The sequence below is a fragment of the Narcine bancroftii genome, chromosome 3 (genome assembly GCF_036971445.1).
Source record: "Narcine bancroftii isolate sNarBan1 chromosome 3, sNarBan1.hap1, whole genome shotgun sequence".
In the NCBI taxonomy this organism is placed as follows: domain Eukaryota; kingdom Metazoa; phylum Chordata; class Chondrichthyes; order Torpediniformes; family Narcinidae; genus Narcine; species Narcine bancroftii.
Genome location: NC_091471.1, coordinates 125,604,471 through 125,622,339, shown reverse-complemented (window position 1 = coordinate 125,622,339; position 17,869 = coordinate 125,604,471). Strand labels below are relative to the sequence as shown.

General features: G+C 38.0%; 1 protein-coding gene across 4 annotated transcripts in view; it reads right to left on the bottom strand.

Annotated features, from left to right (window-relative positions):
- Window positions 1–8,201: 8,201 nt before the first annotated feature.
- The window catches only part of dhx15 (DEAH (Asp-Glu-Ala-His) box helicase 15), a 156,353-nt gene continuing 146,685 nt past the window's right edge, over window positions 8,202–17,869 (bottom strand). For all 4 annotated transcript variants that reach the window (XM_069925047.1, XM_069925046.1, XM_069925050.1 and 1 more), the window contains 2 exons: window positions 16,754–16,923; window positions 8,202–8,874 (listed from right to left, as the gene is read on the bottom strand). In XM_069925047.1, coding sequence (XP_069781148.1) covers window positions 8,757–8,874; window positions 16,754–16,923 — 288 coding nt within the window. In that variant the 3' untranslated portion in view covers window positions 8,202–8,756. The remainder of the gene's footprint in view (window positions 8,875–16,753; window positions 16,924–17,869) is intronic.

Genomic DNA, 17,869 nt, shown 5'->3' with positions numbered 1-17,869 from the left:
GTAGGTGCAGCATGTAGGAGTTTGTGGAAAACAACTTGAAACAGAGCTTTTTACATTTGCAACAAGAGGCTGCAATAAATGAAAACCAAAAAAGCTGCAGATGGTGGAAATCTGAAATATAAACTGAAATACAGTATAGAGGTAGCAGGCCAGGCAGCAGTTGGAGAGGGATGATGGAAGAGAAAACAAAAATGATTAATCATTCAGATGCAGAAAGACTCATTAGTATAATCTAATAACCCTTCTGGAACAGAGATAAATATTCCAAGATGGATGCTCCCTTTGAAAAACGTAAGTGGAATTGGGAGGGGTTGCTTTGACAATAAAAATGGGTGCGAGGAAAAATGAGAAAAGTTCAGGTCGGGAAATACACGGCCAAGTTAATGATAAGAAAAAATAAAACATAGACTCCAAAGATATCTACCAACTAGTAAACAGTTATTTTAGATTTGGTCATGGACAATCAGGCAGGATTTAATTGTAATCTCATAGTATGAGATTCTTTGAAGAATCATAACGTGACAGGATTATACAACCAGTTTGAGTGACAAGAAACAACTCTGAAACTAAAATCATAAATTCTAGTACAGACAATTGGATAAATGAGCAAATGTCAAGAAATATTGCAAATTCCAAATAAATGTCATTAGAAATTCTATTTAAAAAACAATTAATTAACAACTTACTATGAAATTTAGAAGAGTACTAGACTGAATGATTTAAAGTTGCAAATAAAGAACATTGAACATTCCAGCTCAGTGCAGGCCCTTCAGCCCACCATGTTGTGCCAACTTGTAAAAACCTACTCAACAACCTCATTTTTCCCATCCTCGCAGCCATAACCAGTTTTTTTCTTACATCCATAGGCCCAAGTCTTTTGAATGTCCCTATTGTACCAATCTCCACTACCAACCCTGGCAATGCATTCCAGGCATCCACCACTCTGTGCAAAAAGTACTTACCTCCAACATTTCCCTTAAACTTTCTTTCATCTATTCACCTTAAACAGAGAACCTCTGATATTTGCTATTTTCACCGGTGATAATTATAGATATGTTTTTGAGAGATAAATTGGGGCAGGGTTTTTAGTGGTCACATGCAAACACTTTAAAACAGATCTCATTTAAAATACTGGAGCTCTGCTCATGCTAGATAGTCCAACTCCAAGAACCTTTGCAAAAGCTTTGGGGAGTGCCCAAGAGACTTATCTAATGCATTGTTGTTTACAAAAGGGCAATAGATGAAAGATCTTGTTGGAGCCGCAGATTATCTGGAGTGGAACTTGCTGTTCTAAGAGGATTGTGTGGTTTGGTAAGCAGAGAGAGAAAAACATGGATTTTTTTTCTCAGAGAGAAAGAGAGTGTGAGAGAGAAAGCTCAAGAATTCATTCTTTAGTGCTACAGTCAGCAGCAGCAGCTGGGACTGGAACAGGCCAAGCTGGCAAGCTTGTGGAAAAATCCCATATGGAAGATGGGTTGCGAGTTCTTAGTTCAGCCGAGTCAAGGCCATTGTGGTCCATACAAGGGGAGAGGACTGGCTGCCTAATGTTTCACTTGAAATAAGAGAAACAAAAAGGAACGCTGGTGACCTGAAAGAAAAGAGGTTATCATCTGGAAAACCCTGATGGGGCAAGTTTCTTCTGCAAGACACTGATGTGGTTGATTAAAAGGGATCAGTTTGTGTCCAGGAACAACAAATCTCTCTGAAAACCAACAAGAACCTTCCTGACTGGTAACCATTTACCTTTCAAGCACCAAAGCCTGGTGAACTCCATAAATGTTAAATTCTGTGCACAGCATAAGAATTGCCTGCAACCAGTGAACTTGGAGGAATGAGGTGAGATGGACTGTGAATTAAAGAACTAACTTACACACACATTACATACACGTGCGCTTAGAATTAGAAGGGGGTTAAGTTAGTTAAGTTAATAGTGATAAGTTAAAGTGTGATTCTGTTTTCATGTTTAATGATTATTAAAAGCAACTTTTGTTTCAAGCAACCATTTGTCTTGGTGAATATCCATTGCTGCATGGTTTATGGGTCCTCTGGGCTCGTAACATTTTTGGGGGCTCGTCCGAGATCCTAGCCGCTTGCTGCTACGTCCTCACGTCTCTCTCATCCAGGTACAATTTAATCTTATTTGGAACACACCTTTTAATTTCCTCAATTAATATCAATTCTCTCAATCTGTCAAAATCATTATTTATTCCTTTCGAGGCAGACCAACGGTCAAAACATACAGATTTTCCCAGAGCAAAATCCATATAAGATTGGTTCCATGTTTTTACCAAACTCCTGAAATTTTGTCTATATGCTTCTAGAACCAACTCATAAGCTTTCAAATCTGCTTGTTTAACAGTATCATAATTTGCTACTTGCTCGGCTGTCAAACTAGAATATGCAATTTACACTTTTACCTTCAATACACTTTGGATCATAAGAGGGCCATTTTTCTTTTGGCCATCTAAGTTCTCAGCAACTTTTTCAAAAAGCTAAACATATGTATGTATATCTCCCTCATCAAAAGGAGGAACCAGATTTACTTTTCTACCAGCTAAAAACCTCTCCCCAAGAGTTACAGCCTTAGTTCTCTTACCTCCCTCCATCTCAATTTTTTACTTCTCTAATTGAAACCATCTGTCCCTTTCAATCTTTTCTGCCATATTTTCTTTGTCTTTCATCATCCTCCCTCCATTTTTCAGCTATCTCTAACTCAAATGTCCTCCATTTTCTCTGCCTCATATATCCTGTTTTTCAGCCTTTTCTGCCTCTCTGCAACTCAAAGTTCCATTTCTCTCTTTCTTCCAACACCCTCCATTTCTCTTTCCTTTTAAACCCTCAGTTTCTCCAACTCCAATTCAACAGATCTATCCTCCGGAAAATTATCTAAGCCTTTCTCAACAAATTTTCCCTCACCTATATATTTCACTATAATCCTCTGTATTTGTATTTTCCTCATCCAATGCTCGACTTCAAATGCTTTAGAAATAACCATCAGTTCCTCTTTTCTCTTGCTCTGCAGTTGATGGTTGTAACAAAAATGTTTTTCCACACACAAGGTTTAAATTAGCTTAAAAAACCTCAATTAACTAATAAATCAAAACTCCAATTTTAATTCCTAAAGGACGATCCCCCAAAAAATGTTACGAGCCCAGAGGACCCATAAACCCAGCAAGAATAGATATTCACCAAGACAAATGGTTACTTAAATAAAAGTTGCTTTTAATTATCTTTAAACATGAAAACAGAATCACACTTTAACTTATCAATATTAACTTAACTAACCTAACCCTCTTCTAATTCTAAGTGCATGTGTAGGTAATGTGTGAGTAACACACCTCAGAGGAAAAAAGGTGCTGGCTGCCCACCCTATCTATGCCCCTGAATCTTGTATACCTCTATTACCATCTCTTATCCTTTGTCACACCAAAGAGAAAAACTCTAGCTCTGCCAACCTTGGTCCATTACGTATTTCCAATCCAGGCATCTTTCTAGATCTCCTCTGCGCCCTCCCCAAAATAGTACGAGCAGAGGATAGGAAGATTTCATTGAAATAACTGACAATGATACAAGAAAATAGAATTAAATCATCTGCAAATATAAAATCAAATTGGGATAATTGCTGCAAAGCATAAAGGAAGAGCTGCAAATTTAAAGTTGGCCCCTTAAAAGGGAGAATTGATAATAGGGAATTAGGAATGATATGTTCATGACAAATTCTGATTCTGCAAAGATGCTAAACAAATATTATGTGCAGTTTTACACGAAAAGCACAGAGAGATTAACCAGGGAACAAAGGAGTATCCAAAATAAAGCATGTAAATAAGTAAACTTAAAATAATCAAACTCACCAGAGAAAACTGATTGGTCAAAAGGTTCACATATCTCTAAAACCTGACTGCATTGGCTGCAAAGTTCATGGATACATTTGTTGAGATTTTCCAAAATCCTCTAAATTCTGGAAAGGTTTCAACAGTTCAAGAAACACCAATTTAAAAAAGGCAGAAAGGAAGGAAGCAGTTGTTGTCATATATATTCCCAGCAAAATATGCTGGCACATTAGAGTAAAAAGAACAAGGCACTAAATGGGTTCTGTGATGGTCCAATGAGCAAAGTACATAGAGGAGATTTAGTGAATGTAATAAGTACAGTATTCAATGTGTGGAAAAGTTTACTGCACAAGCATTCATAATGCTGATTAGCTCGATTGGCGTAGCGCAGTGGTTCTCAACCTTTTTCTTTCCACTCACATACCATTTTTAAGTATTCCCGATGGCCATTGGTTCTCTGCGATTAGTAAGGGATTACTTAAGGAAAAGTTTGAAAACCACTTTTAATCGTACCTAATTGACTTGTTATGTGCACTGTTTCATAACTCCAAAGGAAATGGGCCAATGACAATTTTTCTCAAGCAAAATATTTCAGTAACAATTGGGTCTAGAGCAGTGATTCTCAACCTTCCCTTCCCACTCTTACTAAGCCCTTACTAATCACAAAGTACCTATGGCATAGGGATAACTTAAAGTGGTATATGAATGGAAAGAGAAAGGTTGAGAACCACTGGCATAAGCAGTTAGTGCAACACATTTACAGTGTCTGCAATAGGGACCAAACCTGGGTTAAAATCCAATGCTGTCTGTAAGGAGTTCGTATTTTTCTTAATGTCCGCGTGGTTTCCTCCCACCCTTCAAAAATATACTGGGGGGTGGAGGTTAATGGGGGATAAATTGGATGGCAGAGTTGTAGAGACAAATTGGCCCATTACAGTGCTGTATAACTAATTTTTTTTTTAAAGCATGAGAGCAAATATGTTAATTAATACCAAGAATAAGATGAATGAGCCACTTTGGGATTGGGATGCTGTAGATGGAGTTCCTCAGGTTGCTGAGGCCTCAGGAATTTTCAATCAATATTAGTAAATTGGATGAAGGGAAAATGTATTACAGGTACACGATCCTTTATCCGGACATCTAAGCTCCAAAATCTGGCAAGGGGGTACCAGCGGTCGGGGGAGGCGACCGGGCGACTAGAAGGGGGTGGAGGTGGATACAGCAGCCAAATTCATGTGGGCTTACCGAAATCCGGAAAAATCTGAAATTTGGAACACACTGTCCCCCAAGGGTTCCGGATAAAGGATCGTGTACCTGTATAGCTGAAGCTGCTTTCAGGTGGCCAGAATACTCCAATGATAAGCTACCTAAAATACCCGAATGCGGCTGTTGGGAGCCCACCTGAAAGAGGAGAATCCTGACACGAGGAGTACTTACCCAACCCTTCTTCGGTTTCGAGCACTCCCCCAGGCAACTGAAAGCAAGCGGGACTACGGCCTGTCGACAGGAGCCGGCGTTTGCTCCGCAGCACCTCTCCCTGCTGCGGACCTTTCAGGTGCCAGAAGTGTCTCAGCGCTGCCACCTGAATGTTGTTTCACACACACCCATAGCCAGCTCCAGAGTTGCATTCTCCCAGCTATTCCACCTGAAAGTGGCTTAAATTTGTTTTCAATGTAGGCAAGAAAGTATTGAGGATAATAATCTATGAGGGAAAATACAGGATAAGTGAGTGGGCAAAGTAGACCAGGTACAGTAAAATGTGTATTAGTGAGGTTATTCACCTTGGCAGATGGAAAAGTTGAAAACTAAAAATGTGAAAGGTGTTTAAAAACTAAATGTTGGCACTCAGAATAATCTGGGTGCCCTTGCACAATAAATATTAATGTGAAAGGGAGTCATTAGGAAGACAAATTGAATGTTGGCCTTTATTGCAAGGGGCATTGAGTACAAAAATAGGGAAGTTTTACAACGTGCACTGTGCTTTGTGAACACATCTGAAATACAATTTTGATCCCCTTATTTAAGAATATGCTCATCTTAGAGTTAGTGCAAAGGTTGAGTCAATGTACTTGTAGGATGGGATAGATGTCTTGCAAGGAAATATGATGGATAAATTATAACGGGTAACAAAGAGATGGCAGAGGAACTAAATGAGTATTTTGCATCAGTCTTCACTGTGGAAGACAGTAGCCATATAGCTGATAGACGGAGGTCTCAGGGAATAGAATTAAGTACAGTCAAGATACCAGACAGAAAGTGCTTGGTAAGATAAATGGACTAAAGTTAGACAAGTCTCCCAGTCCAGATGAGGTGCACTCACGGGGTTCTGAAGGAGGTGGCTTTGGAAATTATGTAGGTATTGGAAATGATTTTCCAGAAATCAATATACTCTGGCATGGTTCCAGAGGACTGGAAGGTCGCAAATGTGGTTCTGCTATTTAGGAAAGAAGGGAAGCAGGAAAAAAAATTACAGGCCTATTAATTAGTCTGACTTCGGTAGTTGGAAAGTTATTGGAGTCGATCCTCAAGGACAAAGTTATGAAATACCTCGAGGTGCATAACATGTTAAGTCCAAGCCAACATGGTTCATGAAGGGAAGAATGTGCCTGACCAACCTATTGGAATTTTTTGACGTAATCTCAAGTAGGATGGACAATGGAGAGACTGGATGTTGTGTATTTGGATTTTCAAAAAGCCTTCAATAAAGTGCTGCATAAGAGGCTGCTTAATAAGACGAGAGCCCATGGAATTACAGGAAAGATATTAGATTGGGTTGAGCATTGGATGAAAGGCGGAAGGCAAAGAGTGGGAATAAAGGGATCCTGTTCTGGTTGGTTGCTGGTTACAAGTAGTGTTCTACAGGGGTCTATGTTGGGGCCACTTCTTTTTACAATGTATATTGATGATTTAGATTATGGATTAAATAGTTTGTGGCTAAATTTTCAGATGACACCAAGATGGGTGGAGGAGCTGGTAGTGTTGAAGAAACCAAAAGGTTGCAGAGACTTGGTCAGTTTAGGAGAATGGGCAAAGGAATGTACAGTTCTACATTTTGGGAGAGGAAATAAACAGGCAGATAAATATTTATGTGGGGAGAAAATTCAAAATTTGGAAGTGCATAGGTTTTGGGGGTGTCCACATGCAGGATACCCTAAATGTTAACCACCAGGTTGGATCGGCAGTAAAGGAAGTGAATGCTATGTTGGCATTCATTTCAAAGGGAATAGTTTAAGGAGGTGTTGATGAGGCTCTATGGGGAACAGGTGAGACCTCATTTGGAGTACATTGTGCAGATGTGGGCCCTTCATCTTAGAAGGGATGTCCTGATGTTGAAGATTTACCATGATTATTCCTGAAATTCATGGGCTATCATATGAGAAGCATTGAACTGTATTCATTGGAGTACAAAAGAATGAGAGGGGATCTCATAGAGACATTTTGAACGCTGAAAGGATTGGACAGAGGTGATGCGAATAAGATGTTTCCCTTGGTGGGTGAGTCCAGGACAAGGCAGTCTTAGAATTACAGGGTACCCATTTAAAACAGAGGAAAAATTTCTTTAGCCAGAGGGTTGTGGATTTGTGGTATTTGTTGCTACATACAGCTGTGGAGGCCCAAAAATTGGGGGAGTTTAAGGGGAAGATTGATACGTATCTAATTAGTCAGGGTATCAAGGCATATGGAGAAAAGGCTAGAACTTGGAACTAGATGAGAGAATAGTTTTAGCTCATGGTGGAGCAGACTCGATGGGTCAAATGGCCTACTTCTGTTCCTTTATTTTTTGATCTTGTGATGTGACACTGTAGACCAAGGAATCATCCATTTGTCAGAGGAGGAATTTCTCCCCAGAAGTTGTCTGTGCAGCCAATAGATCAAGAGTTTAATGGCCTCTGGGTGGAGTATGCACTATGAGCACCACAAGTTGTCTCTCACATTCTAAAGGTTTATTGGTCATTATAAATGGCTTCTGGTGTGCAATTGAGTGGTTAAATCAAGGGTGAGATAATGGGAACATAGGAAGAATGGGTTATTGGTGAAAAAGGCAAAATGAGCCAGCATAGAATCAATGGCCAAATGGCCTCCTTTATGACATAGGAAAACAAACATCCTTGTGCATATTTGAAACAGAAATGGGTTACTGACCTGTGGGGGGGGGAGATGATCAAGCAGCAAAGTTAAAGTCAAGGCATAAAATCAGTCAATTTTATTTGAATGGCACAGCAGGCTCAAGAAGCTGCAGAACCTTTTCCAGCTCTTATTTTTACTGTAGCTATGTACAGTTGTCTTTCCCTACAGTGGGCTAAAATTTATCAATTAATTTCCTTTAAAAAAAAATCACCTCCTCCAAAAAAATCACTATTTACACAAAAATCTTGTCATTATACCTTTATTTAAGTCAAAAATTTGTGTTGGGAAAATTCAGAAGTGCCTACATATGCAAATTTTCCATGTTCCTTGAATCGCTACAACTTTCTATTAAGAATGTCAACATGAGCAGAATCATGCAGTATGCGGTTGAGAAGCACATACTTTAATTGCCAACTCTGAATCACTATGAGAAATTCAGACAACGTCGTAATAATGATGAAACTTTAAAAATTAACAGTTACTGCATTATTCTGAAACTTTTGCCCACCCAACCCTTCAAAACCCAACAGGGTCTACGACAAAAGTTAACGTAACAATTAAAAAAAAGCCACATAACACCAGCAACATCCTATGTTGCTCAACAGAGTGTTACACAACCTGCCATAAACAAAGATTTTTAAAAAATAAAAGTGAGGAATTGTCCAGCCATTTGAAAGAAAACATCCAGAGGTTTTCTTCGATAGACGAATCAAATTTGTTATATTTGGGCAGAATATGAAGTCCACATTTCTTCAATATGAAATTTGCTTTCTTTTTGCCTCCTACATCAACATAACTTCAATATTGAGAATATTCTTTCGACTGAAGTTTGCCAATAATGCGTTCCAGTTGTCGTTTGGCTTCACACTGAGGAAAGTTGCCCATTTCATAATATTGAGGAGCTATCTTCACTAACCTATTAAAAAAAAACACATGTTACAATTCTTGATCACTTATACACCTGAACTTTTTTTTTATATAAGAATTTGAATTGATATTGAAAATTTTGCCATTTGATATAAATATGGAAGACATCCCCAAATTCTGCAATAGCTCCTTGCTATATTTATAGGAGGAAATGTACTAAAAAGCAACATGAGCAAACTATGGAAATAAATAAATAGGAATGCAATAAAATTGCTGGTGTAAAATAGCAGAGAAAAATAAAACACATTATTTTACAGAAAAGGCCTTAAACACATTTGAATTTTTTCCCCCATTGTGTAAAATTGTCTAAAAAGAGGGCAATTACATAATAAAAAGAGGGGCAGGTGTAGCCACAAGGTCAGCATATCTCTTCTGTTCAAGTTCTCTAAAACATTCAATTCCTTGATTTTAAATCTATCTGTACCGGCCCCTTATTTTGCAGCTATGTACCTTTGTTTCTTACTCTCCCACGAATGAAACATCTTAATGTACACAGTCATGCTCTTTTAGAATCTTGTGTATTTGAACTGGTACTCAAACATCAAGTAATTAATGAGTAGTGAGTCAAATTTATTGTCATATACCCAAGTTCAACATACAGATGCACCAAAATTCTTACATGCTGCATCCTAACTGGCACACAACATACACCTACTATAACAGAAAACAATAAATCACCACAATATGCCAAGACAGAAAAAGAGACAATAAAAGGATAGATCGATAGATTTATTATTTTATTCTGAATATAAAGTTTGAGTGAATTTCAATAAAGTGACTTCAATAGTGCAGATTTTTTTGGTGGTTCACACACCATGGACAAGCTTATGGTTAGGGTTCTACTGGAAGGTTCAATAGCTGTTGGACAAAAACAGTACTTTAGGTAAAATCAAGATGACGTTATGACCAGGGTGATGGGGTCCTTTCTAATGCTGGGTAACTGCCCGAGGCATTGCCTCACAATGATGTCTTCAATGGATGAGAAGTCAGGGTCATGGACTTGACTAGGTTTGTCACTTTCTGCAGTTTTCTGTGTTCCTGGGCACTTGAGTTACCAAACCAGAGCATAATGCAATCAATCAGTACACCTTTCCAAGGTTGAGAGTGTTTGATGACATACCAAATTTCCTCATACTTCTCAGAAAGTACCAGATCCAGAAAACCTGCCTCACTTTTTAAAAAATACATTAGCAAACACATCCATAGACTCAACCTGATTCAAAAATTACACCCTAAATTCTTTAAAATGGCTGATCAGAAAAAAAAATGCATTCTCCAGTTTTCATCACAGGGACACTCTGAATTATGAAGTTGAATTGGGGTTCATTCTGCCTAAACATTTTACAGACGGTCTATAACACAAGGATGTGGTCGGGCCTTGAGGAACTGAGTTACAGGGAAAGGTTAGGACTTTATTCCCTGGAGCATCAGAGAATAAAGGGAGATTTAATAGAGGTATGAAAATTCTGAATGGTATTATAAGTTGATTCTCCCACAGAGGTGAAGTGAGACAACAACTAGAAGACATGGGTTATGGGTAAAAGGTGGAATGTTTGTAGGGAACACAAGGGGCGACTGCTTCATGCAGAGAGTGGTGGGATTATGGATGAGTTGCCAGGCTCAATTTTGACATTTAATAAAAATTTGGATAGATATATGGATGGGAGGACTATGAAGGGCTATATGGTCCAGGTGGCAGAATAACAAGACACAGACGAGATGGGCCAAAAGTCCCGCTTCTGTGCTCTAGTGTTCTATGCTTCTGTATACACAGAAATCAGGGGTTTCAACCCACTGGTCAATGCTGATGGAGAACTTCTTTGAATCAAAGCACAATTTTTTGCTCCCTAGGAACTTAACCTTAAATACATCTACACTATTCATCTCAAGCCTTGCATTCCACGTACAAAACATTTGGGTAAACAAGTTTCCAGTTTTATTCTCGTCTACACTTCAAAATGCATTCTCTTCATTTATTTTGGCCAAAACTCTTGATGACATCTCATCAGATTATCTTGGAGTCTTTTCTAGAGTGCACAGTTTCTGACTGTTCAATCTTTCTGGTAAATGTTAACCTTTCAATTCTAGTTATTATCCTTGTTAATCTTTCTTGCATCATCTATGATGTTTCCATTTTATTATACAGAGATTGAACAGCGCACAGAATGAGATAGGGACTAATCAAGGTTTACCAACTTTTCAATTCAGTGTCTTAATCACAGAATGTAAAATAAATGAATGCAATAATTATTTTGTATATTTCATCTCCCCTGGATAAATTGGCAGAGCGGAAGAAAATGGGAATGACAGTTTTTTTGTGCATTTAGACCTCCTTTTTTTATCCAGTGTGCAAGAAATTTAACGAGAAATTAATTTAGAATTAAATAGATTTATAAATCTGGAGCGAATCAGATTTGATAGAGGTTTTGAGGCAATAGTGATGATTACTTAAGATTTAGAATAATGATTGAAAAATATAATCTAAATTTGAAGGTAATGAGAGAACTGGCAGGAAGCTAATACATTTCACATATTTAAAAATTGAGATGGAACAAGTCCAAAGAAATAAGCCCAGCGTATTTAAAAAAAATTCATTAATCTTAGTCATCATTTTTTCTGGTTTGTAGTCAGCATGCTATAAATTCTGCCACCTGTCCTCTCAGTCCACATGCTTTAAACAGAGTCATTAGTTGACCTCATGAAAATCAAACATACTACATTCATTGCATTAAACCTGTTTATTCCAATACTTTAAAAATGTTCATAGAGGTACCCACACTACATTTCCCTTTCAATATTTTTTGATATCTTTCCTGTAAAATTTTTGAATAAAATTTTTTACCTTCTCTCTCTCCATTATTAAAACCACCTCGTCTCTCGAAAGCCGGACAATTTCCACCTTCCATTTTTAAATACATAAACTGACGTGAAAACTTGGATCCTTCCCCTCAATCATCATTCTAAGTTTTACAAAATCGCCTGAAGTTCCTTCATTCTCCACTCCAAATCTAGCAACAATATCCATTTTTATTTCTCTCCCACACTAAAGGGTCCTGAAACACACCAAGAAAATTCTCTTATCTCTCTCTCCTCCTGCCAATTGATCCAGAGTAAATGAAATTGTCCAGATGATTATTCTAATTATTTTGTATTTTGAATACCTATCGAAAGAATATGCATGCAGAATCTGGTAAAAATGTGAAACTTGGGAGATTCAGGCAAATCAACAAGTACAAAGTCAACTACACATTTATTCAGTTACCCAAGAAAGGGGAAATGGCATTTATGGATGAATACTGACACAGCTGTACAATTATGCCCCCACCACCATAGCTGCTTTTGTCAAAGCTAGCATGGAAAGCAGGTGTTCCTCCCAAAACTGAAGTGAGAGATTGTGCTTTTAATTCAATTACAGAAAAGTTACAGAATGAAATAGTCCAATGAAGAATCTTCCTTTGATGAAGATATGAAGGTTGGAGGAATGGCAGATAGCGTTGAAGGTTGTCATAGGTTACAAAAGGATATAGACAGGATTCAGAGCAGAAAACTGGCAGATGGTGTTTAATCCAGATAAGTGTGGGGTAATGTATTTTGGAAGATCAAAGGCTGAGTACAGGGTTAATAGTTGGATACTTAAACAGTGTGGAGGAACAGGGGAACCTTGGGGTCATGGTTGCCTCGGAGATTGATAGGATTAAGTTCAAGAGTTCATGTTGAAACTCTATAAATCTCTGGTGAGACCATTGTGTTTAGTTCTGGTAACCTCATTACAGGAAGGATGTGGAAGCTATGGAGAGGGTACAGAGGAGATTTGCCTGGATTGGAAAATATGTATTATGAAGCAAGGTTAGCAGAGGTAGGACTTCTCTCTTTGGAGAGAAGGAGAATGAGAGATGACTTAATGGAGGTCTAAAAAATTCTGAGAGGCATTAATAAAGTAGACAGCCAGCGCCTTTTTCCTATGACAGGAGCAGCAAACACCTGAAGATACCTGTACAAAGTGAAAGAAGGAAGGATTATGAGAGACATCAGGGGCAAGGTTTTCTTTATTTATACACACACCCACACACAGGTAGTGGAGGCTGAAATAGTAGAGGTATTTAAGAGACACTTAGAACTGTTGCACGTTTCAAACTTGCCACCTAAAATACACATCTTGCAAACATAAAAGCAAGAGACCACAGGAAAAATATACCAAACTTAAGTCCTCAAACCTGCTGAACCATTCAATCCAATTATGGCTGATCTATTTGTCACTCCCATTTTTAATCAACATTCGTTCCACTTTCCCCTCATGTTCTTTCATCACAAAAGGTTTATCAACCTCTCATGATGGGGTAGGGGAGAATTAGGAAACAATTACCATTTCTATTACACTTCATAGGGGAAAAAATTAATTTCTTTGCTTCATTCTTAACCGATTTTGTTTTTTGATGTCCCTTTGTTTTGCATTCAGCCACAAGAAGCAATAGTCTCTACATCATTACTTTTGATTATTTTAAACAAATTAATTCGCTCAAAGTTTATGCAACCAATCCTCTAATACTATACATGGGATTAACAGAGAAGGGTTCCCATTGATCAGCATGGAGGAGTTGGGCCAAATGGATTGATTCTTTGCTATATAATTCTACGACTTCTACAATTATTGCCTTTTTAAAATTTCAATAAATCTATCCTGCCCCTCTTCTGCAGGTATAATATTTTCCAAGAGATGAAGTAACCAAAACCAAAGGCCATACTTCAGATGTTAGAGGCAGTGAAATTGCCATTATATCAGATCCTTCAAAACAAATAGAAACATAACTCCTTCTTTTAATGCCTTATGCATTCTTATATGAAATTATTTCATACCTTGTCCAAGTTTAGACATATTAAGCGATGACTGCAGAGTCCTACAATTGTACAACACTGTTATGAGCCACTTGGGTTATCATATCCATATTTGTCCATCTATACTAATCCCGTTTTCTTGCATTAATACCATTTCCTTCTGAACCTTGCCTATTTAAGTGTCTAAATGCCTCATAGTAATTATATCTTGATTCCACTACTTCCTATAACAACTGTTCCATTTAAATAAAAAAACAGCACCATTGTACCTCTCATCTTAAACCTATGCCTTCTTGTTGATTACTCTTCCCTATCCCATTTCTCTCAATCTTTCATTCTATCAACTGACTCCACAGCCGTCTTTGTTGGAAGGAAAACAAGCCCAGCCTATCCAAACTCCCCACAAATCAAGTCTTCCAATCCAAGAATTATTCTGGTAAATGTGCTCAGCACCATCCTGTAGTGTAGAGACCAGAACTGCTCAGAATACTCCAAATGCAGCCGAACCAACTTATTTTTCTAAGTCTGGAATAATAATGTTCCAACTCTTATATTCCATGTGCCAATACATGACAAACATGTCATATAATTTCACCCTATCCTCTTGAAATGCTCCATATGGCTAGTAAACAATAGCTCCTTAAATTACTTCTGACAAGCATCCTACTTCTAAGCTTCTGTTCAGATGTTTTATTTACACTTCTTTTCTCATCTCTTATTAGCTGTGGCATCCATTTAAATTCACTCTGTCCACCTGCCCTTTGTAAATGCCAAATGATTTCTACTTCAAGTATAATAAGACCAAGGTAATTAACCTGCTGTACATTCAGGATTCAAAATATAGTTTTAGCACTGTATCAACATTATATTCTACATCAAGCGTAAGTTGCAAAATGATTTGGTTCATCCTGCAAAGCAATCATACAAAGCCCAAAGTTATGATTTCTGCATTGCACTTTTAGAGGGTGATATTAAAATTTATACATGCATAGTTTTTGCTACCAAGGGAGGATGTCGAACAAGTCAACACATGCAAGAAAAACAAAATCCACCAAATCCAATTCACATTTTCTGGGCTCTGGAATACATGTTCAGGAAGATCAAAAGTCAACACTCAGCAACCATCAATAGTGCCACACAAGTTGAATATACAGAAGTAATTCAATTATTCTTCATTTAAATGTGATTTGTTATGCTACCTACTGTCTGATTATACAGGCTCCTCAACTCTTACTCTGTTACAATGACTACCACAATAGTGTTGCCTCTTGAACCCACAATTAACCACTTTGCACCCTGACCTCAAATTCACTTGGTCCATTTCTGGACACTCTACGACTTTCTTGATCTCTCGGTGTTCATTTCAGGAGACAATATGCAAACATCTATAAATTCACGAGCTTCCACAACTATCTTGACTACAGCTCTTCCCTCCCTGCCTCCTTTAAGGATTCTATTTTATTCCTTTCTTTCAATTCCACCACATCTACTTCCAGGACAAGGCCTTCCATTCTCAGACATCTAAGATATCCTCCTTCAAAAATAAAGGGGGCCTCCCAACTACATCCATTATCTCAGCCCGGTCTTGCACCTTGTGTATTTCCTACACATCTGACCTGGTCACTTCCACTACAAATCTAACAAGGACAGGGTACCCTTCATACCCACAAACCACCACAACAGATTCTGCATCCAACGCATTCTCCACAATTTCTACGAAAACTTCATTGGGATCTCTCCAGTAGACATATCCTCTCCTCCCCTTCCCGTTTTTCAGAGGGATTGCTCCATCCACTAGTCCCTCGTCGATTTAGCAGCCCCTTGATACCTATTATTGTGACTGCAATAAGTGCTACATTTGCACTCACATCACCTCCCTCAATCCCATTCGGGGCCTCAAACAGCCTTTCTAAATGAAGCAGCACTTCACTTGTGAACTTGTAGAAGTCGTTTACGATTGCATTGAGTAGGATTGCAGCCTCCTCAACATTGGGAAGTCTGAATGAAAACAGAGAGATGGTTTTGTTGAGCATCTTCTCCCAACCAACTGCAACAGCAAGAACTTTCCAGTGGCCAACCAGTTTAATTTCACACATCTTTGCCAGACTGTCATGTGAGCCCAATGCCTCATGTACAGTTAAATTGAGGCTATAAACTGGATGGATAATCCATCATATTCAGACTCGGCTGTCTCCAACCAGATGTCATCAATGTAGACCTCCAATTTCCATGAACCCCCCCCCCCTCCCCCGGACTCTCTATCTCTCCATATCCCTTCTTCCAGTTTCCGACCCATTTTTTCTTTTATCATAGCTATCCTTCTTAGCCCTCTATCCTCATCTCCCCCATCACCTCAGCCTCTTTCTCTTCTACATACCCACCTATATCTTTCACTTACCTGTTAGCCTGTGCTTTCCCCTTTACACTCCCTCCCCATTACCTTTAAATTCAGGTACCTGCCTGATTTTTGACATTACCAATGAAGTGCTCAGTTCCAAAAAGTCAACTGCCTTTTAAATCCTGTGGATGCTGTGTGACCAGTTGAGTTTCTCCAATACTTTTGTGCATTACACTAGACCCCAGCATCTGCAGATTTTCTAATTTACCTCCAGCCTACTTACAAGTATCAAAAATGGATTGCTTGAAAGACCATTTCAAGACAACAGCAATCATTACTGTCCTAGCTGTGAGCTGCGCCAACTGAAACGTTGGTGTAACATTATGCAAGAACTGTGCATCAAAGTGTTGGCTAACCACTTTAGCCCTATCTTTTGCCACATTAAATGCCTGCTATAGACTTTTGTCTTAACAAAATTGAAAGGTTGAGACCAAAAGTAATGAGATTACTCAACTGTGTTTGAAGCTAAGTAAATGTAATTATATTTGGTAATTCTTCATCTGCTGTAAATGATTTTAATTCATAAGTATACAAACTGAAATTGCAGACTGGACCTTCAAAATTAGAATATAACTATTATGCACAATTTATGGCAAACAGAGACAAATAGTTCAAAACTCATTTCTCAGTACATTACCATTCAGGTTTGATATCTGTACAGGTCCGGATGTAGTTTTTAGTGGTAAGTACAAATTCATTGTAGAGCACCCACTCAGGTTTATGGTCAAGGACAGTAGAAGGATGAAGCTGCACAACCTGGTTATCTTTCACTGTCAAATAATGGCCTGTGCGTTCTAAATGAGCCACCTAAAATGGAAGTGGTAGTCATAAAGTACCAATCAAGTCATCACAATACATTGCAATTGACATTTAGGGAGAGGGCAGACAGGGGCAAGAGGAGGAAAGAAACAGTAATCATTGCTTCAAATATTTCATTTTATGAAGTCAATAAAACTTGCCAAAGATAAGCCTAATGCTTTTAAGGTATTCCACTGCCTTGGTGTTCTATCATTTTTCTTTGCTTGTATGATGAAGCAAACATCTCGCCTATTACATTTTGGATGAAATGTGTGCCAACATGTTTTTTTTTTAAATTGAAGTATTCAAAAAAACCATGATCTGGAATGAAGCATCAATATTTCCAAAGTGGAGAAGGAAATTAAACATCAAAATGTCAAAGAGCAAAATTTAACACTAAAATGGAAGTAATCCATGTTAGAATATGTAATCACTTTCACACCAACAAATGGATCATTGAAACACATTAATGCTATTATCAAGCTGGGCACAAAGAAAACTTTCTTAAGGCACATAAGTATTAATTTGCAATGCTAGTCAACATTTTGAACAAATAAAATTTGCATTCTGAAGACCAATGATGCACGAAAAACCTTCTGCAGCAAAAAAAAACCTGCTGGAATAACTCAGCAGGTTGAACAACATCAGTGGAAAGAAGAATTGTTGACATTTTGGGTCGTAATTTTTCAAATCTTCCACAAGTCTTGATGCTATTCCCCTGATAGGTACTGCTCAATAGATTTTTTTTAATCAATCCATCGTCCTATTGTATTCGATATCTCCTCTATTCTTTCAATTGGGTTAAGTTTAAGTTGATAAAGATGAGTACAGGCATTAAAAAAAATTGTGATGCGGTATTAAAAAAAACACACTGAAGTCCTCAATCAGCACTAAATATAAAGAGCAAGTTTATGTCTGTTCTGATGGTTCAAACATGTGTAGAATCATTTCTATG